The 27,265-nt window shown below is 43.0% G+C and overlaps 2 protein-coding genes across 2 annotated transcripts in view; both read right to left on the bottom strand.

Annotated features, from left to right (window-relative positions):
• Positions 1-16,540, bottom strand: part of LOC121579081 (kinesin-like protein KIFC3) — a 64,677-nt gene extending 48,137 nt beyond the window's left edge. The window contains exon 1 of the mRNA XM_045208660.1: positions 16,160-16,540. The gene's annotated coding sequence lies outside the window, so the exon portion shown is untranslated. The remainder of the gene's footprint in view (positions 1-16,159) is intronic.
• A 2,699-nt stretch (positions 16,541-19,239) lies between these two features.
• Positions 19,240-27,265, bottom strand: part of LOC121579080 (cyclic nucleotide-gated cation channel beta-1) — an 81,851-nt gene continuing 73,825 nt past the window's right edge. Inside the window, exons 25-38 of the mRNA XM_041893362.2 lie at positions 26,915-27,130; positions 24,289-24,497; positions 24,017-24,067; positions 23,814-23,900; positions 23,537-23,601; positions 23,188-23,310; positions 22,861-23,002; positions 22,525-22,684; positions 22,267-22,364; positions 21,992-22,075; positions 21,534-21,652; positions 21,154-21,300; positions 20,139-20,322; positions 19,240-19,930 (exon numbers count right to left, since the gene is read on the bottom strand). Of these exons, the coding sequence (XP_041749296.1) occupies positions 19,706-19,930; positions 20,139-20,322; positions 21,154-21,300; positions 21,534-21,652; positions 21,992-22,075; positions 22,267-22,364; positions 22,525-22,684; positions 22,861-23,002; positions 23,188-23,310; positions 23,537-23,601; positions 23,814-23,900; positions 24,017-24,067; positions 24,289-24,497; positions 26,915-27,130 (1,910 nt within the window). The 3' untranslated portion in view covers positions 19,240-19,705. The remainder of the gene's footprint in view (positions 19,931-20,138; positions 20,323-21,153; positions 21,301-21,533; positions 21,653-21,991; positions 22,076-22,266; positions 22,365-22,524; positions 22,685-22,860; positions 23,003-23,187; positions 23,311-23,536; positions 23,602-23,813; positions 23,901-24,016; positions 24,068-24,288; positions 24,498-26,914; positions 27,131-27,265) is intronic.

Here is a 27,265-nt window from a genome sequence, read left to right on the forward strand (position 1 = left end):
CCTGCAATTAGCCTAGGTAGCTAGCTAGCTTCTCTAGGCTACGCCAGTCAAGACAGGCACTGTTATATGGGATGATAAATAACATTGTGGCTGCTACAAGTTAGCTAGTCTTGGCTGTAGCGGAGTTGGCTACTGCATCTATCTCTTCCTCCCGTCCGCTCCGCTCCCAGCTCCCACACACCAACCCCACCCCCTGCTCCAGCAATAGGGTGGCAGGGTCTCTCCCTTGCACAGCAGTGCTCAGGTTAAAAACAGTGCCAAAAAAATATCCCGATATCCGAAAACATTTCATGATACTATTGGAATAGTGGAATTATTTAAAACGTCCATCCATCCCTAGTCTGAGTCAGAGAGAGGGGGGAGAGAGAGAGAGACAAACAGGCAGGCAGTGTTCAGTCAGTAGAAAGCCTCAATCTTATAAACTCTTCGACTATCCCACAATGCACTGCACACACCCTTTTCATCTTTCTCAACTGGGCTATTTCAGAGCTAAATTACAGTGTGACAGCAGGGAGGGACAGGCACACACACGCACTTAATAACAGGTTAGAGGGTGGACCATCCCTGCCACGGTGTGGCCAACACACCACTGACGTCCCTCCGCTAAGGATGAGGATGGGTGGAGAGGCAGCCAGACAGCCAGAGGGTGGAGAGAGAGAAATAGGACAGAGGGAGGCTGTTGAGAAACGGTGAAGGGGGAGAAAGGGGTAGGGAGAGTGACAGAAGGAGGAAAGAAGAGTGCCAAAATCCCACAAGACAGAACCCTGAGGTTCTACCTCCTCCCCCTCTTCCGGTCTCTGATCCCTCCCTGGTTTGCCCTTAAAATGTTTTACTCTCAGCACATTGATCGACTTAGACAAACACGCGTGTGGAAAACCGACTTGCCCTTGCAGCCTTTCTCAACATCTGTGACACACATGTTCCTTCCTCTCATGGCTGTTCACACACCAAGACGACTCCCACTCAAACAAACTGGCGATTAACACACAGGCCAGACTTAACTGCATATACACTACCGTTCAAAAGTTTGGAGTCACTTAGAAATTGAGCAAGAGGACAAATACATTAGAGTGTCTAGTTTGAGAAACAGGCACCTCACAGGTCCTCAACTGGCAGCTTCATTAAATAGTACCCACAAAACACCAGTCTCAACGTCAACAGTGAAGAGGCGGCTCCGGGATGCTGACCTAGGCAGAGTTGCAAAGTACGTGGAAGAACTGTATATCAACCTAGCTAGCTAACGACATTATGTTTTTCTGTGTTGGCTCACTTGTGTAACTCGCTATAGCGAAACATATCAACTAATAGGCTATCCAAGAAAGTGGTTGCTAGATTAGTCAGGAGAAATGTATCATTTACATTCATCTATCCACCTGATGATTCATGGCTAAATCGGTAATGTTACACTGTTTCCTGCATTAGGGAAGGGTGTGTGCCTATACTGTTACATGCAGAAGGAATTGTGGAAAGTTGGAGGAACGCAAGCTGCAGATTTTCAGCGGATTCTACACAGTCCCATACGAGAAGCAGCAAGCTTTGATTCGCTCAGGCTTGGAGCAGGTGAGACCCAAAATGACTGAATAGCCATATTATTGTACACTCATTGAAAGTTGAAGCAGATAATACACTAGTAGAAGTTGCAATCCTGCTGTGCTGGTCTAAAGCGTGTGTGACCATTACTCATGTAGTGTAAGCTAGACAAGGATATTCAAGCAGTTTGTCTATCATCACTGTTACTGTTAGTTATGGGTTAATGGACCTGTATAGATGTTATTGTTTTAGCTTATTTTTCTTTCTTCTTATTATATTATTTATGCTAGGCTAGTTAGGGACATGTAGAGCTACTTTATACATTCAGTAAGGTGGGTATAGAGAATTATACAGGCATCAGTTTATTTTTGTAGCTTAATGAGATACAGTATTAGTGCCTGACTAGAACATGAATCCGGGTCTTTGTGACTGTCAAAAGTGGGATGGTGCCCTGATGAGATCCTCAAAACTGTCAAGGCTCTTGGTGTAACGTGGTGTTTGACAGACACAGGGACTGAGGTCCTGGTCAGGCAGCAATGATACAATGTTGCAAACCTGGAGAATGTGTGTGTGTGTGTGTGTGTGTATCTGTGTGGTCTAAGCCCAGGAATGAGCAGGGGGATTATAATAACAATAATAATAACAACAATAGGAGACAGTGGGGAGAGTCAGAAGGATCAGACATTTCACTGACTGACTGATATGATACAACGTTGCAAACCTGGAGAACTGTTGCAAACCTGTGTGTGTTTACAATCCACCACAAAGTGAAGCGGAGAAGGCAGCTTTCAATACACCTTAAAACCGGGAGGCCAGAGACTGACTGTCTGCAAGAAGACATTCATGTCAGTATATCAATTGACAAACAGCCGTCTACAGGTATGATTAGGCTATGCATTGTCTAAATGTCTTACTTAAATCTGAATATGCTGATCAGAAAACTCTGATCCCAATAAGTGCATCCACACATGATACTTACATGTGAGCTGAATACGTCTCTTCTGTCTACATTGGCTCCTCTGTATCCCCTTGCTATTCAGTTTAACTTAAGTTAATGTATGTGCTTTCAATGGCCTGACTGCATCCACAATGGAGCCCTGGCCACCTCGACGAGCTGGACTACACATCACCTCACTGATGTGGTCAAACCCAGGTACTTTACAAAAATACATTTAAAAAATAGCTCTCCTCTTGCTCTGTCTTTTAGAAGGGTTCCTTAACCCCAGAACACTGCTTTATACCAAAAGTGATTGTAGGGCAATTGCTTGAAAAACAAATTAGAATTGTATCGTAAATATTGTGCCTTTATAATTTCAGTTGATAATCCTTGGAACATACACACCAGGCAGAGCCACAGCCAGTATGAGGGATGGAAGTCCTGGTCTGTCTGTAAACTGAAGCGTGGAGCAAGACCTCAAGCTCCCTGATTATTTTTTTATAATTGAACCGAACAGTACACAAACACACTAGTGATAAATACAGTTTCATATCGCAATATTATATAGATACTTTGACGCCAAGTATCGAGATATATATTTTTTTTGCTAGGTAGCGTTAGCTAGTTGGACCTGCGCCACAACTCCTGTATTTTTCATCCTATAGCTTGTTTTCAATCTTTTTAACCCTTTCGACCCCAATAAAAATGTTAGAATGCTGCTGTAGATTACTGAGAATTTTCAAGATAAAGCTAATTTTCTCACACATTTCAAACAGACACAGCTCATAAACAAAGAACAAATAACAATTACACGTTACCTTATTTTTAAAGAGCACAACCTCTTCTTTAATGACACCACATTCATGTCAATAAGAAAAACTCATTGTCATCAATTGCATAAAGACACTAACAAAAAACCCTAGAGTATTTAAATTCTAGTAAATTTGACTAAATTACTCACTCAATGTACCAAGTATAATATATTATACTTTTAAATATTATTTACATATAAATATTTTAAAAATCCTAAATGTGACCCACGGACAATATTCAAAAGTAGACTATTTACTTCTGTAATGTAAAAATGCAAACTATTCAGAGACTATTTCAAAATGTAGATAACCTCTCAATAAAACTTAGTACAGACTAGGTCTGACAAAATGTAGAAATAGTAGCCTACTTTGACAACAATTGAGTAAACTGGATGTTGTGGCGGACAGCTTGGTGTTAAACACCAGATCTGAAGAAATAAAAAACATACTCGTACCACTTTTAAAAACGACTCCAAATCCCCATGCCACTGTCAACTTTAGGCCCAGACTATGTGGTACAAGTGTGAATGGTGGGACTTGGGGCAGATGCACTCCATGGAAACGTAGGCTCCCCTCTCGGCTGTGCTCTCCTTCTGCTTCCTCCTCCTCTCCATGTTCTTCTTCCCTCCACATCTCTATCCCTCCTATCATCTCTAAACTCCTCTTCCTCCCCGCCTTCTGCTGCTGAGCCCTGACTCTCCACATCACTTCCCTCGCTTTCACTGACCTTGAGGAACCGACTAACAGAGGGAGAGAGAGGAGCAGAGCAACAAATAGGATACAATTGCGGTCAGGAACATCATCTCTCTCCCTCTCACACTCTCTTCCTTACTCTCTTTTTCTCAACCATACACATACACTCTTCCTAATAATCACTTCTTAGGGGTTTCCATAATAAATTGTGATAGTTACATGCCTCCAATTCCACCCACCCACCGATACACAGTAAACAGTATCATCATAATGCTATACAGCACTTTCAATCAATCAAAATGATTTTATGAAGCCCTTAGTGACCAGATTGTTTCTCAGTTCATGGTATACATATGTATGCCAGACTGATGGATAAGCAGACAGGATAGAGTACACAAAAATACATTCATGAATAGATGGGTCAGATTATAACCATAAAAGGCTATGTAGGGTACACACACTTCAAGACCCAAGGTCAGATTACTTTTCATAGATGGTAAGAAGTCAAAGTATGTGGCACAACGGTATACAGATTCAACACATCCATTATTGTTTATTTATTTTGGTTTTTGAAAGTAAAAGATTAAAGATGACACTGTGCAATATAGCCAAACAGGTTTAGAATAATTCTTCATCTAATTTGATGGGCATAGTTAGCTGGTTGTCTTTGTAGGGAGGGAGACGATCAAGTGACAGCATCACGAGCGAAGCACAATGTTGCCTCCAATTCTCATTTTCTTGCCTGACAGACTAACTACAGAGTTCGCCAATGTTAGTTGATTAGTTACGAAGCTGGGACAGTTTCCAAATTAATTGCATCGGTAGAAACAGGACAAAACAAGCAACTTGTTAGCTGGCTATGTAAATAAATAACACCGCAACTCAGTTTCATATGAGCTCCACTGCGCGTGCATCTACCCTAACACGACAGCTAAACTGTCAAATAATAGGAAAACGAGGCAATATGTAGCCTATGAATATCTGTACCTAGCAAAACATGCCAAACCATGACCTAAGCCCAACAGATACACGCAAATTACTCTAATTTCCATTTCGGTGGCTAGTTAGCCGTTTGACTGTGGCTAGCTAGTGAAAGTGACATCTGAGGTTGATGCTTCGCAAGCGGAGCCCAATTTTACCAACACACAACTTTTCTTGCCTGACAGACTAGCTAGCTAGCTAGCTAGCTAGCTATAGCAAGCAACTTGGGCCGTTTCCATATTGTGGGGTTCTATTTTCTTATAACTAGATGTGATGCCTAGCTTAGAAAGAATACATTAATGATTAAACATAATAGGTTTGTGCTGTACTGATATAGATTGTTTAACATAACAAGCTGTGATTAATGTGAGGAACCGTTAGGGGGTAGGCTGAGACAGACTTGTGATTCACACACACACTGCCTCTGTTAAACCGCTCAAGGACATGTGTTCTGCTACAAAGAAGAACAAACTATGTCTGAGGTTGCTGACTCGAGACAAGTTGTAAAGATAAAAACTAATGCCCGGCAACAGTGAAGCGCCAAGGGGCTGGGACCAGCCTGTGCGCCATCGATAGGTTGAGTAAGTTTAAACCACACCCAGCCTCTACTCTGACAGGCCCAGCAGGGAGTGGGAACTATCTCTGTCAGAGTATTTAAATAAGAACTTATAACAAAAGCTCAGTTCTCTGACTGCCCTGCGTGGTTTTTCAGTGGGCCCGTATATACGAACATCATATTTACCATTCAAGTGTTTGCATTAATTAAAATACTAGTCTATTTTAGAAGACGTGTATTGACCTCTTTTTGTTCCTATACCAGATTTGAATTGACGCAACTTGACAATATGAATTACATCGGTAGAAACAAAACAACCAATTAGTTAGCTGACGATATACCGCTATACACTGCAACTATTTCCATGAGAGCAATCATTCGAGCTCCTGCACCACCGCTGATGTGCTCGCCTGTACCAACCAAGTGATCATGACAGGATTTGCTAATCTGAGAGCTATTCCCCAAGTTTCACAGCATCAAACATCAACACCAAACATATCTGCTGTTTACTTAGCTATTTCACACACCTCATCATCTCTTTCAAAGTGCAAAGACGTGTCCAAATCCGTATCACCAACCAACATAGATACAGCCTGAGTTTTCCACAGTGAAAAGGGATGTTTTTAGTAATTGTGATTTTTTTTACATACCCCGTTTCTGATTTCTGGTTGATGACAACAGCCACGTAAATACAACAACAGGTTGTTAGCAAGTGAATTTTGCGATATTTGACAGATATTATTGTAAGAAAACCAAGGCCGTTCGCGGACGCTATATTAATTTAAAGAAATGCCGTTGACGGCCGCTATGGGTTATAAATGGTTAAATAGTGAGCCAACATGTTTTCAGTACTTATTTCAATGACTGATCATAAAAAAATGGTTCCTGCTCGCTCGTCGCTCTGTAGCAGACATATAGTGAGCAATATGTTTGAAACATCAAAATCACAATACATTTCGAATCGTGAGAATCGTAATACATATCGTATTGGCACCTAAGTATCGCATCATGAGGAGTGATGGGGGAATATATCGTTTCATATCGCAATATTATTTTGATACTTTGACTACAAGTACCGATTTGTTTTTTAAACAAATACTAGGTCAGCTGTACCTGCGGGTCATGGCTAGAAGGGATATAACTTTTGTCAAATTAACGTCAAAAGTTACATTTTTGGGCATTCTGCGCGTTGCCATACCTCCAAAATCATGTCGTTGTCACACCTCCCTTGGAGGTCTGGAGAATTTTGTATTAACATACATCAACATATTTAGATTGGGTTTTAAGCTGCGATTTCCTGGCCATCAGGTACTGTTGCACCTACGACACTAATCTAGTTAGTACTATTGGAGCTCCCCCCAAGCAAGGCATTTTTTTGACAGGTTGCGAGGCGTCACTGATTTAGCCATCTTTGTACCATGGACTTCCTCAGGCTTCCCATTTTAGGGAAGCCTGGTTCGTGACGAGGCTAACCCTAAGCCTTTTCCTAACCTCCTACGTTAATTCTCCTAACCTGTAGTGTAAATTCTGCATACCTGTTACCAAAAGTCAAATCTGACAAAAGCTGAATCCCATCTAGTCAAAACCGTACCTGCGCTAACACTACTGTATTTTTCATCCTATAGCTTGTTCTCCATCTTTTTAAATAGTGAGCCAACATGCTTTCAGCACTTTTATTTCCATGACTGATCCACACAAAAATGCTCATGCTCTCGTCTCTCTGCAGCAGACAGTGAGCAATATGTTTGGACCATCAAATTGCAATATCGATTCACAATACATATAGAATCCTGAGAATCGCAATACATATCGTATCATGATAATATCGTATCTTGAGTAGTAATGGGGGAGAAAAAAATAGATCGCTTCATATTGCAATATTATTTTGAAAGATACTTTGACTCCAAGTATCGCTAAAATAAATAAAATAAAAATGTTTACATTTTTTGTTGCTAGGTAGCGTTAGCGCCGCTAGTCGGCTGTACCTGCACCAAAAATCCAGTGCTTTTCATCCTATAGCTTGTTCGCCATCTTTTTAAAGTGAGCCAACGTGTTTTCTTCCACTTTTATTTCCATGACTGATCAAAACTAAAATTATCATGCTCTCTCGTCTAGTGAGCAATATGTTTGGAACATCAAATCACAATACATATTGAATTGTGAGAATCACAATACATATCGTATCGTGAGGTCCCTGGCAATTCCCAGCCCCAACACACCTCCCGTCTCCTCACCTCAGAAGAGAGCCCGTCTCTCCACACTTTCACGCTTGCTACCCTACTGTTAGCGATGCCTCGTGGCAAGGCCAGGCAAGTCTAATCACATCAAAGCTCTGAATACAACAGGTGTAGACTTTACAGTGAAGCCCTTCCCAATGATGCAGTTAAATTATATACTGAACAAAAATAGACGCAACAATCAACAATTACAGTTCATATAAGGAAATCAGTCCATTTAAATACATTCATTAGACCCTAATCTATGGATTTCACATGACTGGGCAGGGGAGCAGCCATGGGTGGGCCTGGGAGGGCATAGGCCCACCCACTGGGGAGCCAGGCCCAGCCAATCAGAATGAGTTTTTCCCCACAAAAAGGGCTTTATTACAGAGAGAAATGCTCCTCAGTTTCATCAGCTGTCCAGGTGGCTGGTCTCAGACAATCCCGCAGGTGAAGAAGCCGGATGTGGTGGTCCTGGGCTGGCGTGGTTACAAATGTTCTGCGGTTTTGAGGCAGGTTGGAAGTATTGCCAAATTCTCTAGAACGATGTTGGAGGCAGCTTATGATAGAGAAATTAATATTCAATTCTCTGGCAACAGCTTGAGACATCTGTGGCATTGTGTTGCGTGACAAAACTGTACATTTTAGAGTGGCTATTTATTGTCCCCAGCACAAGGTGCACCTGTGTAATGATCATGATGTTTAATCAGCTTCTTGATATGCCATACCGGTCAGGTGGATATATTATCTTGGCAAAGGAGAAATGCTCAATAACAGGGATGTAAACAAAATTGGAGAGAAATAACCTTTTTGTGCGTATGGAAAAATTCTGGGATCTTTTATTTCAGCTCATGAAACATGGGACCAACACTTTACATGTTGCGTTTATATTTTTGTTCAGTATGATAAAAAATTAAAATAGTAAAATAGTAACACAAGAGGATTAAAATGCACAAGAATGGAGCTATATACAAGGAGTACCAGTACCAGATCACTGTGCAGGGGTACGACGTATTTGAGGTAGCTATACTGAACAAAATTATAACGCGACTAGGCAACAGGATATATAATAAGAGTAAAAAAGTAAGAGTAGTAAAAATAAGAGAAGCAGCAGCATATGATGTGTAAAAGTGTGTGTGTGTGTATGTTGTGTCGGTATGCGTGTATGTAGTATATGTGAATGTGTGTGGGTTTTGTGTCAGTGTAGTGTGATTGAATGTGTATACAGTGCAGGGGAGTAGAACTCATTTTGCACGGGGGCCGCATTCGGTCTTCAACGAGGCTGCAATGAAAATGGGTCATATTTGCATGCTGTCAAAATGAGCAAAAAAATAGTCATCCATCTATCGTTTTAGGAATTTGAGACGCTCCTTGTCATCTTAAAGTATATTGAATTTGTACCCCCCCAACAAAAAAAAAGAGAGAGCATTTGGAGGGTATTCAGACCCCTTGACTTTTTCCACATTTTGTTACGTTACAGCCTTATTCTAAAATGAATTACATTTTTTTTTCTCCCCCTCATCAACTCAACACACAATACCCCATAATGACAAAGCAAAAACAAAAGGTATTAAAAATAAAAAAACTGAAATATTACATTTACATAAGTATTCAGACCCTTTAATCAGTACTTTGTTGAAGCATCTTTGGCAGCGATTACGGCCTCAAGTCCTCTTCGGTATGACGCTACAAGCTTGGCACACTTGTATTTGGGGAGTTTCTCCCATTCTTCTCTGCAGATCCTCTCAAGCTCTGTCAGGTTGGAAGGGGAGTGTCGCTGCACAGCTATTTTCAGGTCTCTCCAGAGATGTTCGATCGGTTTCAAGTCCGGGCTCTGGCTGGGCCACTCAACGATATTCAGAAACTTGTCCCGAAGCCACTACTGCATTGTCTTGGCTGTGTGCTTAGGGTTGTTGTACTGTTGGAAGGTGAACCTTCGCCCCAGTCTGAGGTCCTGAGCTCTCTGGAGCAGGTTTTCATCAAGGATCTCTCTGTACTTTGCTCCTTTCATCTTTCCCTTGATCCGGACAAGTCTCCCAGTTCCTGCCGCTGAAAAACATCACCACAGCATGATGCTGCCACCATCATGCTTCACCGTAGGGATGGTGCCAGGTTTCCTCCAGACGTGACGCTTGTCATGTGCCTTTTACCATAAAGGCCTGATTGGTGGCGTGCTGCAGAGATGGTTGTCCTTCTGGAAGGTTCTCCCATCTCCACAGAGGAACTCTGGAGCTCTGTCAGAGTGACCATAGGGTTCTTGGTCACCTCCCTGAACAAGGCCCTTCTCCCCAGATTGCTCAGTTTGGCCAGCTCTAGGAAGAGTCTTGGTGGTTCCAAACTTCTTCCATTTAAGAATGATGGAGGCCACTGTGTTCTTGGGGACCTTCAAGGCTGCAGACATTTTTTGGGACCCTTCCCCAGATCTGTGCCTCGACACAATCCTGTCTCGGAGCTCTACGGAACAATTCCTTCGACCTCAAGGCTTGGTTTTTGCTCTGACATGCATTGTCAACTGTGGGACCTTATATAGACAGGTGTGTGCCTTTACAAATCATGTCCAATCAATTGAATTTACCACAGCTGGATTCCAACTTGTAGAAACATCAAGGATGATCAATGGAAACAGGATGTACCGGAGCTCAATTTCGAGACTCATAACAAAGGGTCTGAATACTTATGTAAATAAGGTATGCTTTTTATTTTTAATACATTTGCAAAAATGTATTTATTTAATCAATTTTAGAATAAGGCTGTAACATAACAAAATGTGGTAAAAGTCAAGGGATCTGAATACTTTCCGAAGGCACTGTGTGTGTGTGTGTATATATATATATATATATATATATATATATATATATATATATATATATATACATACACACATACATACATACACACACACACACAGTGGGGAGAACAAGTATTTGATACATTGCCGATTTTGCAGGTTTTCCTACTTACAAAGCATGTAGAGGTCTGTAATTTTTATCATAGGTACACTTCAACTGTGAGAGACGGAATCTAAAACAAAAATCCAGAAAATCACATTGTATGATTTTTAAGTAATTAATTTGCATTTTATTGCATGACATAAGTATTTGATACATCAGAAAAGCAGATCTTAATATTTGGTACAGAAACCTTTGTTTGCAATTACAGAGATCATACGTTTCCTGTAGGTCTTGACCAGGTTTGCAAACACTGCAGCAGGGATTTTGGCCCACTCCTCCATACAGACCTTCTCCAGATCCTTCAGGTTTCGGGGCTGTCGCTGGGCAATACGGACTTTCAGCTCCCTCCAAAGATGTTCTATTGGGTTCAGGTCTAGAGACTGGCTAGGCCACTCCAGGACCTTGAGATGCTTCTTACGGAGCCACTCCTTAGTTGCCCTGGCTGTGTGTTTTGGGTCATTGTCATGCTGGAAGACCCAGCCACGACCCATCTTCAATGCTCTTACTGAGGGAAGGAGGTTGTTGGCCAAGATCTCGCGATACATGGCCCCATCCATCCTCCCCTCAATACGGTGCAGTCGTCCTGTCCCCTTTGCAGAAAAGCATCCCCAAAGAATGATGTTTCCATCTCCATGCTTCACGGTTGGGATGGTGTTCTTGGGGTTGTACTCATCCTTCTTCTTCCTCCAAACACGGGGAGTGGAGTTTAGACCAAAAAGCTCTATTTTTGTCTCATCAGACCACATGACCTTCTCCCATTCCTCCTCTGGATCATCCAGATGGTCATTGGCAAACTTCAGACGGGCCTGGACATGAGCTGGCTTGAGCAGGGGGACCTTGCGTGCGCTGCAGGATTTTAATCCATGACGGCGTAGTGTGTTACTAATGGTTGTCTTTGAGACTGCGGTCCCAGCTCTCTTCAGGTCATTGACCAGGTCCTGCCGTGTAGTTCTGGGCTGATCCCTTACCTTCCTCATGATCATTGATGCCCCACGAGGTGAGATCTTGCATGGAGCCCCAGACCGAGGGTGATTGACCGTCATCTTGAACTTCTTCTATTTTCTAATAATTGCGCCAACAGTTGTTGCCTTCTCACCAAGCTGCTTGCCTATTGTCCTGTAGCCCATCCCAGCCTTGTGCAGGTCTACAATTTTATCCCTGATGTCCTTACACAGCTCTCTGGTCTTGGCCATTGTGGGGAGGTTGGAGTCTGTTTGATTGAGTGTGTGGACAGGTGTCTTTTATACAGGTAACGAGTTCAAACAGGTGCAGTTAATACAGGTAATGAGTGGAGAACAGGAGGGCTTCTTAAAGAAAAACTAACAGGTCTGTGAGAGCCGGAATTCTTACTGGTTGGTAGGTGATCAAATACTTATGTCATGCAATAAAATGCAAATGAATTACTTAAAAATCATTCAATGTCATTTTCTGGATTTTTTGCCAATGAACACCTGAATGATTCAGAGGAGAACTGGGTGAAAGAGTTGTGGTCAGATGAGACCAAAATCGAGCTCTTTGACATCAACTCAACTCAACGTGTTTGGAGGAGGAGGAATGTTGCCTATGACCCCAAGAACACCATCTCCACCGTCAAACATGGAGGTGGAAACATTATGCTTTGGGGTGTTTTTCTGTTAAGGGGACAGGACAACTTCACGCATCAAAGGGACGATGGACGGGGCCATGTACCGTCAAATCTTGGGTGAGAACCTCCTTCCCTCAGCCAGGGCATTGAAAATGGGTCGTGGATGGGTATTCCAGCATGACAATGACCCAAAACACACGGCCAAGGCAACAAAGGAGTGGCTCAAGAAGAAGCACATTAAGGTCCTGGAGTGGCCTAGCCAGTCTCCAGACCTTAATCCCATAGAAAATCTGTGGAGGGAGCTGAAGGTTCGAGTTGCCAAACGTCAGCCTCGAAACCTTAATGACTTGGAGAAGATCTGCAAAGAGGAGTGGGACAAAATCCCTCCTGAGATGTGTGCAAACCTGGTGACCAACTACATGAAACGTCTGACCTCTGTGATTGCCAACAAGGGTTTTGTCACCAAGTACTGAGTCATGTTTTGCAGAGGGGTCAAATACTTATTTCCCTCAATTAAATGCAAATCAATTTATAACATTTTTGACATGCGTTTTTCTTGATTTTTTTGTTGTTATTCTGTCCCTCACTGTTCAAATAAACCTACCATTAAAATTATAGACTGATCATGTCTTTGTCAGTGGGCAAACGTACAAAATCAGCAGGGGATCAAATACTTTTTTTCCCCTCACTGTATCTTCTGTATACCACTCCTACCTTGTCACAACACAACTGATTGGCTCAAACGCATTAAATTAAGAAATTAACTTTTAACAAGGCACACCTGTTAATTTAAATGCATTCCAGGTGACTACCTCATGAAGCTGGTTGAGAGAATGCCAAGAGTGTGCAAGTCAAAGGGTGGCTACTTTGAAGAATCTCAAATATATTTTGATTTGTTTAACACTTTTTTGGTTACTACATGATTCTTTATGTGTAATTTCATAGTTCTGATGTGTTCACTATTATTGTACAATGTAGAAAATAGTAAAAATTAAGAAAAACCGTTGAATGAGTAGGTGTGTCCAAACTTTTCACTGGAGATAGATAGATAGATAGAGAGATAGAGAGATAGAGAGATAGAGAGATAGAGAGATAGAGAGATAGAGAGATAGAGAGATAGAGAGATAGAGAGATAGAGAGATAGAGAGATAGAGAGATAGAGAGATAGAGAGATAGAGAGATAGAGAGATAGAGAGATAGAGAGATAGAGAGATAGAGAGATAGAGAGATAGAGAGATAGAGAGATAGAGAGATAGAGAGATAGAGAGAGATTTTAACCCAACACCTCATATAGTGTAATGTTCTAACCCACGCTCACACTTAAAATAGCCTAGTCATTTCCTTAATGCATCTTTTAGCCATTAACATGCAAATGAAGGTAGGCAGTAATCCGCTGTGGGCAACATGGCATGATCATTTCCTAATATAACGTCTACCCCTCTTTCACACAGTTTAATTGGGCCAGATTAGCTACAGCTGAACTAAGGCTCTGCTGTCGTTTCCACATCTTCTCTTGTTCAGAATCTAATCAGATTTAAAAGTTGTGTTGAAATGACCATGAGACCATGTTACAGAGAGAGTGTGGTCTTTGTATGGGAGCAAGACGATAGGATGAAGTTGTCCGACTCCCTAGATCAGGAGTGTCAAATTAATTTTGACACAGGGGCCGCATTCGGTCTTCAATGAGGTCCAGAGGGCCATCTGTGTGACAGACATTGCAGCAAACACCACCTACTGGCTATTTGGTTTTGTACACGTTCTACAATAATCTGCTTCCAATCAGAGCTGTTACATAATGCCTGAATGCATTGAGAAGTCACAACATGCCATCCTTTATATGATGAAAGGGAAAAAGTGGTTCACATGGCCCACTCCCTAACCTCATCATCTCCACTACTGCAGCCAAACAAGTGAAATCATCCAGGACTTATTTGATCCAAACAAATAGTATCCCCATGCGTGAGCTCACGCACGTTTGTGCAAACAGACAAGGCACGTTTAGAGTCACTCACCACCTTCCGGAGACACTTGAAACCCCACCTCTTTTTTTCTTTTTTATAAATTATTGTAAAGTGGTTGTCCCACTGGCTATCATAAGGTGAATGCACCAATGTGTAAGTCGCTCTGGATAAGAGCGTCTGCTAAATGACGAAAATGTAAATGTTAATGTAATTGAAACAGATTTCCCCATACATTGTCTTTGGCAAATATTTACGGAATACATTGTCTGATGTGTAGCTAGTAGCTGCACACACACACACACACACACACACACACTTGGAGCTACATAATCACTCTGCATGACATGTCATTTTCCACCAGTAGTCTCTTATTCTCTTTACAGCCTGTGACTCAACCAGCCCATCCTTCGGAAACCACACAGACTGACTGTGTGCGAGTGCTCTCTGTCGCTACACCCTCCCAGCCCAGACTGGTGTCTTGTCCAACTATACCTTGCAGTGGAACATGATCTAGGGGGGGGCAGAATTGTGTCTCCATCGCCATGGAAGTCCAACATAGGAACTGTCTAAGCAGTTCCCACAATAACAGTCCGAACAGATACAGAGACCTAGCAGACATGCCCTGACCTTTATCTTCCCTCCCATCAACATTCCCAACAACATGAAATTGAGTTAAAGCGGTCTAATTTTTCTCAGCTATGCAGGTCTAACAGAGAGGGGTAGGGTCAGTGTGTTCTGCTCGTGACTCCTGCCTCTGGAATGCCATACCAGTAATGACGCGAGGAGAGGTTCTGTAGGGAACATGCAGAACAAACTGGAATGTCCCTGTACTCTGTGTACTCTGTGTGTGCTCTAGCAGTAGATCTTATACAAACACAGCCCCCTCTGGTGCAGTAACAACTGGGAGGGCTTTTTCCAAAAGTGGTCCTGTCAAAATATGTCACCCCCACATTGACTGGGCTATTCATTTTCAAACAGTAAGAGGGGAGGGATGTTACCCACATGTACAGCTATTCCTGAAGCAGGACTTGTAACAATGAACAACAGGCTCTCTATTACCCATGGTTAGAAAATGTGCTCCAATGTCAAAATCAAGACCACTGTCCCTGAAACAATTTCCTTGTCTTGTCAACAAAACAAAAAAAGTAGGATAACTCATAAATCAACTATTCTACTTTTAGATCATACATCCGTTCTTTGGCACGGTCTGTAAAGCCGACTAGACACACCCTGAGATTAACCACATAACTGCCTCCATGTGTTCCCCCTCTCTCCAAGGGCTCCTGTTCAGGATGCTTGTGTACAAAAATGGAAACCAAACCATGAAATTGAAACTGACACGCTGCTTTTAAAATGTACCCAAGCCAAGGTGAAATATCTTGTGTTGTCTACTCTAGCCAGCCTGCCTCTCTCTGGCACGGCTGCCTCTCTCTGGCAGGGGCACACACACACACCCCCTTTCACCATCCCAAAGGTCAGCACTTAAATAAAAACGCTGAGAATTTTTTGGGGGGGACAGAAGAGATAAAAAAAATTTACACGAATGGAAACAGTTGGAATGGTGTGAACACAGTTGTTTTCAGTGAATTGGATGTGCTCGGTTGCCATTTTCTGTAAGCATCGGAAACAAAACAAAGCAATTTGATAAATGTGGCTTTGGGCTGTAGCCTAGGACGCCTCGCCAAGTAGCCTAACATCGATAGTCAATTTCACTAATTGAGCCGCATCACCACGCTGCCAAATCAGTGTGCAACTCGCGGTTTGACAATATTGTTAATACAAACCAACATTATTTTGACAAGGCAACTACAACTTACTTTGTAAACGCAAAAGTGTGTGCAAATGTTACAAACAATTTACTATGAAATGGAAAGCAAACAATTTGCTAAAGAAAAATTGAAAAATTGTGCAAGTGCAACGTTAGCAACTCTTACCTCTCGGTCCAACACGCGAAACCTCTCCTTGTTATTTTATCCGTACATTTCCCGAATTAACAAAATAAATCAACCTCACATCAAGTGTCTGAATTAAAAAAACGTTTGCACAGTCCAACCGTTGAACTAGCCTATCCAGAATTCAGTGGAGCAAATATTTCCGTGGAGATACGTTTTTCTTTTTTTGCCGCGGTGGAAAGTCAAGTCTCCTCGAGATTTGGAGTGGAATTCACCAGCTGACTGTGACGTAGGCTAGACATATTGCTGCATTCAAAACAACTGGGAACTGGGACTCTCTGACTTCAGTGCGTTCAAGACAACAATGTACTCAGGAAAAAACGAGATCAGACTGGGAAAAATCGTTTTGATGTCGGAATTCCAAGTCGGAAACTTGGGCATCTTTCGAGAGCTTCGACTTTCCCAATGACCGAAGTAATGATTTGATCTAGGTTATTTTCGAGTTCCCAGTTGTCTTGAAAGCACCAAAAGAGCGATACTTTTGACATATGTTTCTCTCTTTGTATTGTTGCTTGACCACTGACCAATCTCTCGCTCAACTGTTTTGAGTAAATATCTTAAAACCGTTATACTCGTTTATCCAAGAAAATACTTGAAGAAGCGAAATGCAGTTACAGTATATGCGAACTAACCTAACATAGCAGGCGTAAAAGAAACGCCTAAAACTAGATCCCAAATACTGGTCTTGACAGAAAAAAAAGGGGGGAACAAACTGTTATCTTCTGCACTGTTCAACCAATCCAGTAAACGTGGAGGCGGAGTTAAGATGGAGTATCGCCTTGTTAATGTCCAAAAGCGGAAGTCGTATCAAACGCTCTCTTTCCATTTCCCCTGAAAACCAGAACATCCGGTTGTTGGGTACTCGGCAAGGGATATTTGTGCACAGAATATATTTTCCCCGCAGTGTAAACTACAGCGCAATTAATGCATACTTTTTTTTTTACTGATTTGTGCTGTGCTTTACTCATGCTAATGTCCCGTTTAGCAGACCAGTCAAAAGCTCAAAACTAAAGCAAAACAGTCGTCACTATGCCCTGAAACATCTTAATTACCAACCAGTGGTCTTAATGCAAGTCATGAGAGCATTAAAAATGTATATCAAAGCATCACTCTGTTGCCTTTAGTTTACCACAGCTCTGACCTAAAACGACTTGCAGACAGAATGAAAGGTAGGCAATCTCTCTCTCTCTCTCTCTCTCTCTCTCTCTCTCTCTCTCTCTCTCTCTCTCTCTCTCTCTCTCTCTCTCTCTCTCTCTCTCTCTCTCTCTCACTCAAACACACGTTACACAATCTTCACTATGCACAATATTTTTATTATTTACAAGCTGCTTACATATAATGCATTCACCCTCATACATATTACAATGCTTGGCAAATTATAATCTATGAAACATTCCTCTTCTTCATTGTCAAAAATCTAACTGAATCCAACAAGAGAGCTTACATATAGCCAGTTGTATTCAGCTGTTGGTTCCAAAGATACTCTTTTAAACACTAAACAAAAAAATATATATATAAATGCTTGACTTTTGGATTCACAAGCTTTCATTTCCTGGTTCAGTGTGTCTGATACTTTCTCAGTTGAAAATGACACCAAAAGCACGTCAAGTCGACTGATACATATCCATGTTAAAAACAGTCTGATAAAAACATGGAAGATGGGCATAATCCTTGAGCTAACTTAATTTAAGGGCTGGATTCAATCCGTATCGTGGCAGTATCTAGGAAGATCCGCGTTAAAATGTAAAGTTAATTTTCGATTGAGCCGACATGCAGCGTTTACCGTGAATGTAGTATCCGCGAATGCCGGAACATTGCCTTGAAATTTAAATCAAGCTATAACTCAGATCTTCCGCGATATCCTACTTCTGTGATACGGATCGAATCTAGCCCTAAATCTTCTAATAACACCTAGGCATCTTTTTATGTCTGAAGTATGCTACGCTATGATGTGTAAAAAGAACCCACTATGGTTGGAAAGTCAACCTTAACTTAAGTTAAAATGTGACTCCTACCACAAGTATGCACACACACACGCTTCATCACACCCTAAGATGTAGCACAGCGTTGGACAGAGGTTAGTTCTGAGGCTTGCTCAGCATTGTTTTATTCCCACCTTTCTATTCTACCTTTTCCCGTTTGGTTGAGACGGACACAATGAACACTTCCTCTGGCTTTCTGCACCTCTTCCTGCTCATACACACTCATTTCCACATCTCACACACACCCACACACACTCTCTGACCTCGCAACTCAGTAACTCAGTAAAATCATTGAAACCCATTTGTGCTCCTGTTGTGTCAGACAGGAGGACACATGGCAACGACCCTGAATCAGCCAATCAGATATCGACTAGTGTGACGCATCACGGCACCATGGAAACCAACACAGGACCGCTTAATCTCAGAGTTCAGATAAGGAAAAAAAAAGTTACGAGAAACACAGATGTTTTCCCAACGATTAAATGCTAAGCATACTTTTAGAGTCAAAGACTAGTGTTTACTCTTGTGGCACAGACTACAAAAGAAAATGGCCTCTCTTTTAAAAAGGAATGGCTAAAGAAATATAGAAACCAGCAACGTCTAGGTTTGGTTAAGGCCATAGTGCCTCTGTCACAGGTCCTTGGGGGCAGTACATAGAAGCAGGAAGCAGTAGCAGACCTGGAGCTAAGCCCCCTGTGTAATGGAGTTTTATAACCATAAGGGCTCTATAGGATTATGCAGCCTCAATAAGGATTAAAGGGGCAATCTGCAGTTGCTACATACATTTTTGGACTTATAAATGAATAATGTGTACCCATTGATTCTTGAAGAATATAACTTATAAATGTCTCAACAGTCGTACCATTTCAGATCCCAAAATATAAGCTTTACTTCAATGTTTGTAAACAAAGTAAATGTAAACAAACACTATATAGCCTCAAAACATGCATAACACTACATTTTGATATCATGGATGGTCAGTCCTTGCATCCATAGCTCTGTCTATGAATTTGACAGTGGTTACATCCCTCAGCTTTTTACCGAAACAGCGGCGGGAAGTAAGCTTTGTTATTGTTTCAACTGCTGATTGCTGCTTTAAGGTACTAAAACACACACAACATCAGTGAGACCACGAGGGAGTGAAGGAAAAGAAGGGGCACACAGAATATCCCAGAATATGAAAGGATAACTCTGTAAAGGGAACTTTCCCAAGGGGGACATATGCCATGTTCACGTCATGTCGGAAACTCAGAAATTTCCGACTTGCTTACTCGTTATAGAAAGACGATACCCGAGTTTCCCACTTGGGAAGTATCAGAATCAACCAATAGGAAGCTCTACGCAAATAACTGACGTTCATTTTGACTTGGAGGTCCAGAGTTTCTGACATGAAGTGAACGTGGCAATAGAGAGAGAATGTTTTTTTTAAACCATTTCGGTCCGTAATCTCAATGTCAATATACACACAGAAGAGCATAGAAGGGTAGTGGGAGATCACAACACTTCTTCCCCTTCTCTTTCTGTCTATTTCCTTCTCTGTCTCCTTCTACTTCTTCTCCATCTCCTCCTCTTCTTCCTCTTGATCTTCAGGCTTCTGCTCGACGGACAGGAGCTCCTCACCTTTGTGACGGCGTGTCATGCGGATGAGCATCATGCTGTCGGTCGTCTCGGAAACCACATCTTCGTCATCCTCGATGCGGGGATGTGTAGGGGGGATGGGGGACTGACGGTGCACCATCGAGGAGGGAGGAGGTATGGGGAGTCCAGAGGACTGGTGGAGGTGGTAGAGGGGGTTGGGGGTGAGAGAGAGTTTTTTTCAAAGAACAAAGATTGATTTCAGAACCATTTTAATCCACCCCCAAAAAGAGAGCGTAAGAAGGAGGGTGTGAGAAGGGAGAGTTGGGGACAGACACAGAGGTAGGTGTGTTGTGTGTATGGCACTAGATGTGTGCATGTAAATGCATGCGTGTACTGTTTACCTCAGTCTCGCCAGTTTTGTAGCCCTCTTTCAGCTTGGCGAAGGTGCCCTTAATGCCTGCCTGCTCTGTGACCACCAGGGCTGCTTTGAACAGCTTGGGGGTCTCTGGCCTGTCTGGGATCACCTCGGCAGTCTCCTTCGCCTCTGCCTTTTCCTCTGGCTTCTTATCCTTCGTCAGCATTTTCCTAGAAAGGGAGGGAGGTAGGGAAAAGTTGTGGTCAGGTCAGTCAGACTGAAGTAAACCTTTTAGATATGGTCTCACTGTGCATACACACTGTGTACATTGATGCATTTTGTGGGCTTGAAACATTTAGGCATGCACACATGTAGTATACACACGCAAACTAATACACTGTATATATATATACTGTATATACAGTATACGCGCACGTACACGTGCACGCACACACAGACACAGACACAGACACACACACACTCCACCGCCCTGTCCTCACTCATGAGGTAAATTGATGCCACGGATGAGTTAGAGCAGGTCATGAGACTGTCTGTTTATCCAGACCTGAGATTCCCTCCTAACTTCTGCCTGCCTCTCACTTGCCTGCCTCTCACTTAAACCAATAATACTTAATCAGGAGCTCAAACTCCTCTTAACCATTATCAAAGAGAGAGAGAATTACAGTAGAGAGGGAAAGAGATAGAGATACAGAACGGATGAACAGACAGAGGAAGAGAGTGACAGATGGATGAAGAGATGAAGAGGAGAGATAGAGGCTATGGGAAAGAGAGAGCACCTTTTGCCTCGCCATCATGTGAGCGATCACAAGATCAGTGGGTATGATAAAAAACACTATGTACAATATGTAGTGGGATGTGTGTTGGCTGTGTGTAGGTTATCCATCCCCTCCACCCTTCCCTTCTCCAAGACTCATATCCCACGTCCCAGCCCTTCCATTTGACCTTCCCCCTCTGGCCTTTTGGCTGTGTCCTGGGTAAGAAGAGAGGGATAGGGGAGTGGAAAGGGTAGGAAAGTTGGATTTGAGAGGTCACCCCCTCACTTGGCCTTCTTGCGGAGGAGTTTCTGGGACTCGGGGTAATGCACCAGGATGTCTGAGAGGTCCCTCTTATCCAGGATGAAGAGGTTAGCGAATCCGTGAGCCATCACGTTGGCTGTGCGTCTGTTCCCCCCGCCCCCTGCCAGCAAGCTGTCCAATCGGAGGACATAGATGGGTTACATGCCAAACAAACACCAAACACATGCTTCATGTTTAGAGACATGCTAGAGGCAAGCTAGAGACATAGCATGTGCATTGTTGCATGCATGAGTGCTGAAACAGGTTAATTGGGATTGTGTACAATGTACAGCCCTTAGATATTCCAATACATGACACTGTATATGAGGAAAACATTTGGACCAGGGATTAAGGGGGGCTCTCACCTGATTTCTCCAAACACAGAGCCGGCCCTGATTGTCACAAACACTGTCTTCAAATCAGGTCCTCCCACCACCTGAACCTCCCCCTGCTTGATGATATACATCTCCCTGCCGATCTCACCCTGCCCACACGGGACACACAGCACATTATAGCAGATCATAGCAAACACACACAGGTACAATTAGAGGTATGGTTTACAAAGAGAGAATGGACCATGTGCAAGTGATTTAGGCTAAGCTTGGGGTAAAGCTGTGATGGGAGTGTGAGGGCATCACTCCCATCACAGTGGTCCTCTGTAGCTCAGCTGGTAGAGCACGGCGCTTGTAATGCCAAGGTAGTGGGTTCGATCCCCGGGACCACCCATACACAAAAATGTATGCACGCATGACTGTAAGTCGCTTTGGCTAAATGGCATATTATTATTATTATTATTATTATTATTATTATTATATTGGCCTACCTTTTTACAGACAAAGTCCCCAGGCAGGTAGACCACAGACTTGAGCCTCATCAACATGTCAAAGATCATCTGTCTGTCACAGCCCTGGAACAGAGAGAGAGAGAGGGGGGGAGGGGGGGCAGTTATAGAGGCAGGGAATGGAGAGACATGAAAGAGGGAGTTTAGTACAATTGGAGAAATAAAGAGAACAAGAGAGAGAGAGAGTATAGTATGTATTATTGAAGATTTGACAAAGACGAGGGCTGCGATGTCTGAGTCTCTTTCCCTCCCCTTACCTGGAACAGGGCCACTTTACTGACAATGGAGTAGTTAACATCCACAGCCATGTCCATCCTCATCTTATCTGGCAGCTGGATTAACAGCTCCTGCTCATCTGTAGAGAGAGAGAGACAGAGGGAGGGATAAAGGTAAGGAGGGAGACAGATGGACAGAGAGAATGAGAGAGATGAGGGGATTGTGAGCGAGCAGATAGGGCCATAACAGAAACGTTTCCAGATGCAGCACTCTCACAACGTTCAGCCAACGTTCCTCACCCAGCATGCCCTGTATCTGCCAGGTGTAGTCGTACCAGGTCTTGACTCGGTTCTGGACCTCTTTGGGGATGTGGTAGGAGGTCATGTACTTGATGGTGTTATCCATGCAGGCCCGGTAGTAGTTCTGTCCAGCTGTGGCAGCCCCCACTACATCTCTCATCTGGAACAACAGCAGAACAACAAGCCTTATGTTCAGTAGGCATGGAACGGAAGATAACACTCAGAAACAAGAGCATACTATCTGAGCCATCAAGAAACGCTTGTTTTCATTTTCTGTCGGAAAATGTTTTGCTATGGCATGCCTTAATGAACATGAATTGTTTTTGCTACACCTACCTGACCAATCATGATGGAGAAAGCAAAGACACCAACAAAGTAGTTGACTAGCTGGAATGTGATCTCAAACACGGTGGTGGGGTCCGGTAGACCACCGATGGTGATCAGGGTCTTTACAGCAAAGTAGTAACACCGGATATAACTGGGCACACAGACAGACAGAGGTATACATACAGATGTCAGACAAATACACACACGTCTGGGATAATTACAAATTTTTAAAGGTGACAGCAGAAGAGGACTTGGAAAAAGCTGGATGTTTTGTGGTAATGTGGTTGGTATGAGGTTTTTGACTGTTTTGTGACTGTTTTGTGGTATTCTCCTCACCTGTTCCCTCTGCCATCGTAGACCCACTTAGTGGACCCCAGCCCCTCATAGTCAGAACCCCAATAGAACAGACAGGCGTTGATGTGGAGAGAATACAACAGGTATGAAGTGGTCAGGATCACTCTGAGAGGGAGGGAGGGAACGAGAGAGAGGAGGGGGAATGAGAAAAAGTTACTAGAGCTCAGTAAGGGCTACAGCACCCTCTGCTGGCTAAACATGTGTATTGTGTTTTGAGTGTGTTCGTGTAGCATTTTCCCTGCTGAGTGTTTTGTGCTGAGCGAATGTCCTGCGTAGAGTATGTATGTGTGGTTGGTGGTCAGAGTGTTTTCTATGTGTCCCTCTTTGGTACCTGTAGATGTAGGCTTTCTTCATTACTGCTTCCAAACGGTCATTGAACTCAAAGAAAGCCATGTACTGAAACAGAGAGAGAGAGACAACAGAGAGGCATCAATAATCAATCACTAATCACTAAGATCTAAGCACTACAAAGAATGTACATGTATGTGTGTGTGTGTTTGTGTGTGTGTGTGTGTGTGTGTGTGTGTGTGTGTGTGTGTGTGTGTGTGTGTGTGTGTGTGTGTGTGTGTGTGTGTGTGTGTGTGTGCCTATGTGAGTGGTGTGTGTACCTTCAGTAGGCGGGGGAATCTGAGGAGGGAGTTAACTCCAGTAAAGTAGTAAAATATCTCCATGGGGAGCATACTGATACAATCCATCTGAAAGACAAAGAATTCCTTTACAAACCAACACTCCTCACATCCATCATAGAAATATAGAGTTACTTATCTACTAGCCTAGTCAGCAAGGAGAAACAGTGTAGCTTCAGCCTCACCTTGAATCTTTCTGTTGTCATGTAGTTGTCTCTCATGTCCTTTTTGTCACACTGCAAGAAAAGATAAGAAATTAAAACATAAGTTTGTTCCTTGTATCTATAAATATGTACATGTATGTGTGTTTTAGAAGTGTCTAACTGTGTGTATGATTGTCTGTGTTGGCATACATTTTCTAGTACTACTTGCCATAGAGGGCCTGTTTGTGTCTCTCTGTATACGCATGTACGTATGTGATTGCCTACAGTATATGTGAGTATCCAGATCCCCTTACCACAATATCTCCTCCGCGTACAAACTCCAGGCGGGGCTGAAAGACCATGATGTCAGTGATGTAAATAAGGTCACAGGTGTAGTCCATTAACAGCCACCAGTAGATGTTGTCTGCAGTCTGGTAGGGGAAGGCCCAGCGCACCGGGATCAGCCACACGTTCCAGTTCCACGCCATCATCACAAAAAACAGCCACACCACGTAGACCAGGTCTATAGGGAGACAAGAGGCACAAACAGAGCAGAGTCAACTACAACGTGAATATAACAACTCAGTGGGGGCTGAAAGGTGTATTATGATTTCACTGCATTAGTATCAGGGCCCAAGGTCAGGTTGGTAAAGATAGTTCATATTTGACTGTCAAGATTCAGAAGTGAGATGGGCCTGTAAGAGGCGCACTCGTCCGCCTGTTGGTCATGTCAGTAAAGTATTATATTGTGTTGTATAGGAATGTATAATAGTACAGGGGTATATGGTAGTAAAATTGGTGAGGGATATTATCCACTATTATATGGTTTGTGTCCTGGATACTGATTCGCTGAAAGCCGTGGTACATCAGACCGGATACCACGGGTATGACACAAAATGACTTGTTTACTCTTCTAATTACGTTTATAATAGCAAAAAGGCACTTTGGGGTTTGTGGTATATGGCCAATATACCACGGCTAAGGGCTGTATGCAGGCACTCCACGTTGCGTGGTGCCTAAGATCAGCCCATAAGCGTGGTACATTGGCCATATACCACACCCCCTAGGGCCTTATCGCTTAAATATACCACGGGTATGACTCAAAATTACTTGTCTACTGTATAATTATGTTGATAACTAGTTTATAATAGCAATAAGGCACCTCAGGGGTTTGTGGAATATGGCCAATATATCACAGCTAAGGGGTGAGTCCAGGAAGCCGCGTTGCATCGTGCATAAGAACAGCCCTTAGCCATGGAATATTGGCCATATGCAGTGATGGAAAAAAGTATTTGATCCCCTGCTGATTTTGTACGTTTGCCCACTGACAAAGACATGATCAGTCTATTATTTTAATGGTAGGTTTATTTGAACAGTGAGAGACAGAATAACAACAAAAAAATCCAGAAAAACGCATGTCAAAAATGTTATTAATTGATTTGCATTTTAATGAGGGAAATAAGTATTTGACCCCTCTGCAAAACATGACTTAGTACTTGGTGGTAAAACCCTTGTTAGCAATCACAGAGGTCAGACGTTTCTTGTAGTTGGCTACCAGGTTTGCACATATCTCAGGAGGGATTTTGTCCCACTCCTCTTCAGATCTTCTCCAAGTCATTAAGGTTTCAAGGCTGACGTTTGGCAACTCGAACCTTCAGCTCCCTCCACAGATTTTCTATGGGATTAAGGTCTGGAGACTGGCTAGGCCACTTCAGGACCTTAATGTGCTTCTTCTTGAGCCACTCCTTTGTTGCCTTGGCCGTGTGTTTTGGGTCATTGTCATGCTGGAATACCCATCCATGACCCATTTTCAATGCCCTGGCTGAGGGAAGGAGGTTCTCACCCAAGATTTGACGGTACATGGCCCTGTCTATCGTCCCTTTGATGTGGTGAAGTTGTCCTGTCCCCTTAGCAGAAAAACACCCCCAAAGCATAATGTTTCCACCTCCATGTTTGACGGTGGGGATGGTTTTCTTGGGGTCATAGGCAGCATTCCTCCTCCTCCAAACACGGCGAGTTGAGTTGATGCCAAAGAGCTCCATTTTGGTCTCATCTGACCACAACACTTTCACCCAGTTTTCCTCTGAATCATTCAGATGTTCATTGGCAAACTTCAGACGGGCATGTATTTGTGCTTTCTTGAGCAGGGGGACCTTGCGGGCGCTGCAGGATTTCAGTCCTTCACGGCGTAGTGTATTACCAATTGTTTTCTTTGTGACTATGGTCCCAGCTGCCTTGAGATCATTGACAAGATCCTCTCTTGTAGTTCTGGGCTGATTCCTCACCGTTCTCATGATCATTGCAACTCCACGAGGTGAGATCTTGCATGGAGCCCCAGGCCGAGGGAGATTGACAGTTATTTTGTGTTTCTTCCATTTGCAAATAATCGCACCAACTGTTGTCACCTTCTCACCAAGCTGCTTGGCAATGGTCTTGTAGCCCATTCCAGCCTTGTGTAGGTCTACAATCTTGTCCCTGACATCCTTGGAGAGCTCTTTTGTCTTGGCCATGGTGGAGAGTTTGGAATCTGATTGATTGATTGCTTCTGTGGACAGGTGTCTTTTATACAGGTAACAAACTGAGATTAGGAGCACTCTTTTTAAGAGTGTGCTCCTAATCTCAGCTCGTTACCTGTATAAAAGACACCTGGGAGCCAGAAATCTTTCTGATTGAGAAGGGGTCAAATACTTATTTCCCTCATTAAAATGCAAATCAATTAATAACATTTTTGACATGCGTTTTTCTGGATTTTTTTGTTGTTATTCTGTCTCTCACTGTTCAAATAAACCTACCATTAAAATTATAAACTGATCATTTCTTTGTCAGTGGGCAAACGTACAAAATCAGCAGGGGATCAAATACTTTTTTCCCTCACTGTACAGTACCACACGTCCTCGGGCCTTAGTGCTTAAGTATAATATGTTTTGGTATCTAACTCACCGGTATAGGGGTCGATGCTGGAAGGGAAACGATAGTCCACTATGGTTTGAAGCCAACTAGGAAGTGGGGGCATTTTGGGAAGTTTGAGGATTTTGATTGGGTATCCATAGAAGTCCCAGTACTCCTCCGCCTCTTCCTCCTCCACCAGGGCTGGGATGTCCTTCTTGTCCTCTTCTGGGGGCGGGGGAGGAGGGGGAGGGGGTGCCTTGGCTGGGGCTGGGAGTGAGAGGTCAAAAGTTATAGGTTATGTGAAAATGGATGTGGGTCAGGGTTGCATTGATATATTTTAGAAAATCGTATGGCAATTGTGTATTTTGCTTGTTGTAAGGTCAAGGGTCAGGGTCACAGGTT

Source organism: Coregonus clupeaformis, chromosome 3 (genome assembly GCF_020615455.1).
Source record: "Coregonus clupeaformis isolate EN_2021a chromosome 3, ASM2061545v1, whole genome shotgun sequence".
Taxonomy (NCBI): Eukaryota; Metazoa; Chordata; class Actinopteri; order Salmoniformes; family Salmonidae; genus Coregonus; species Coregonus clupeaformis.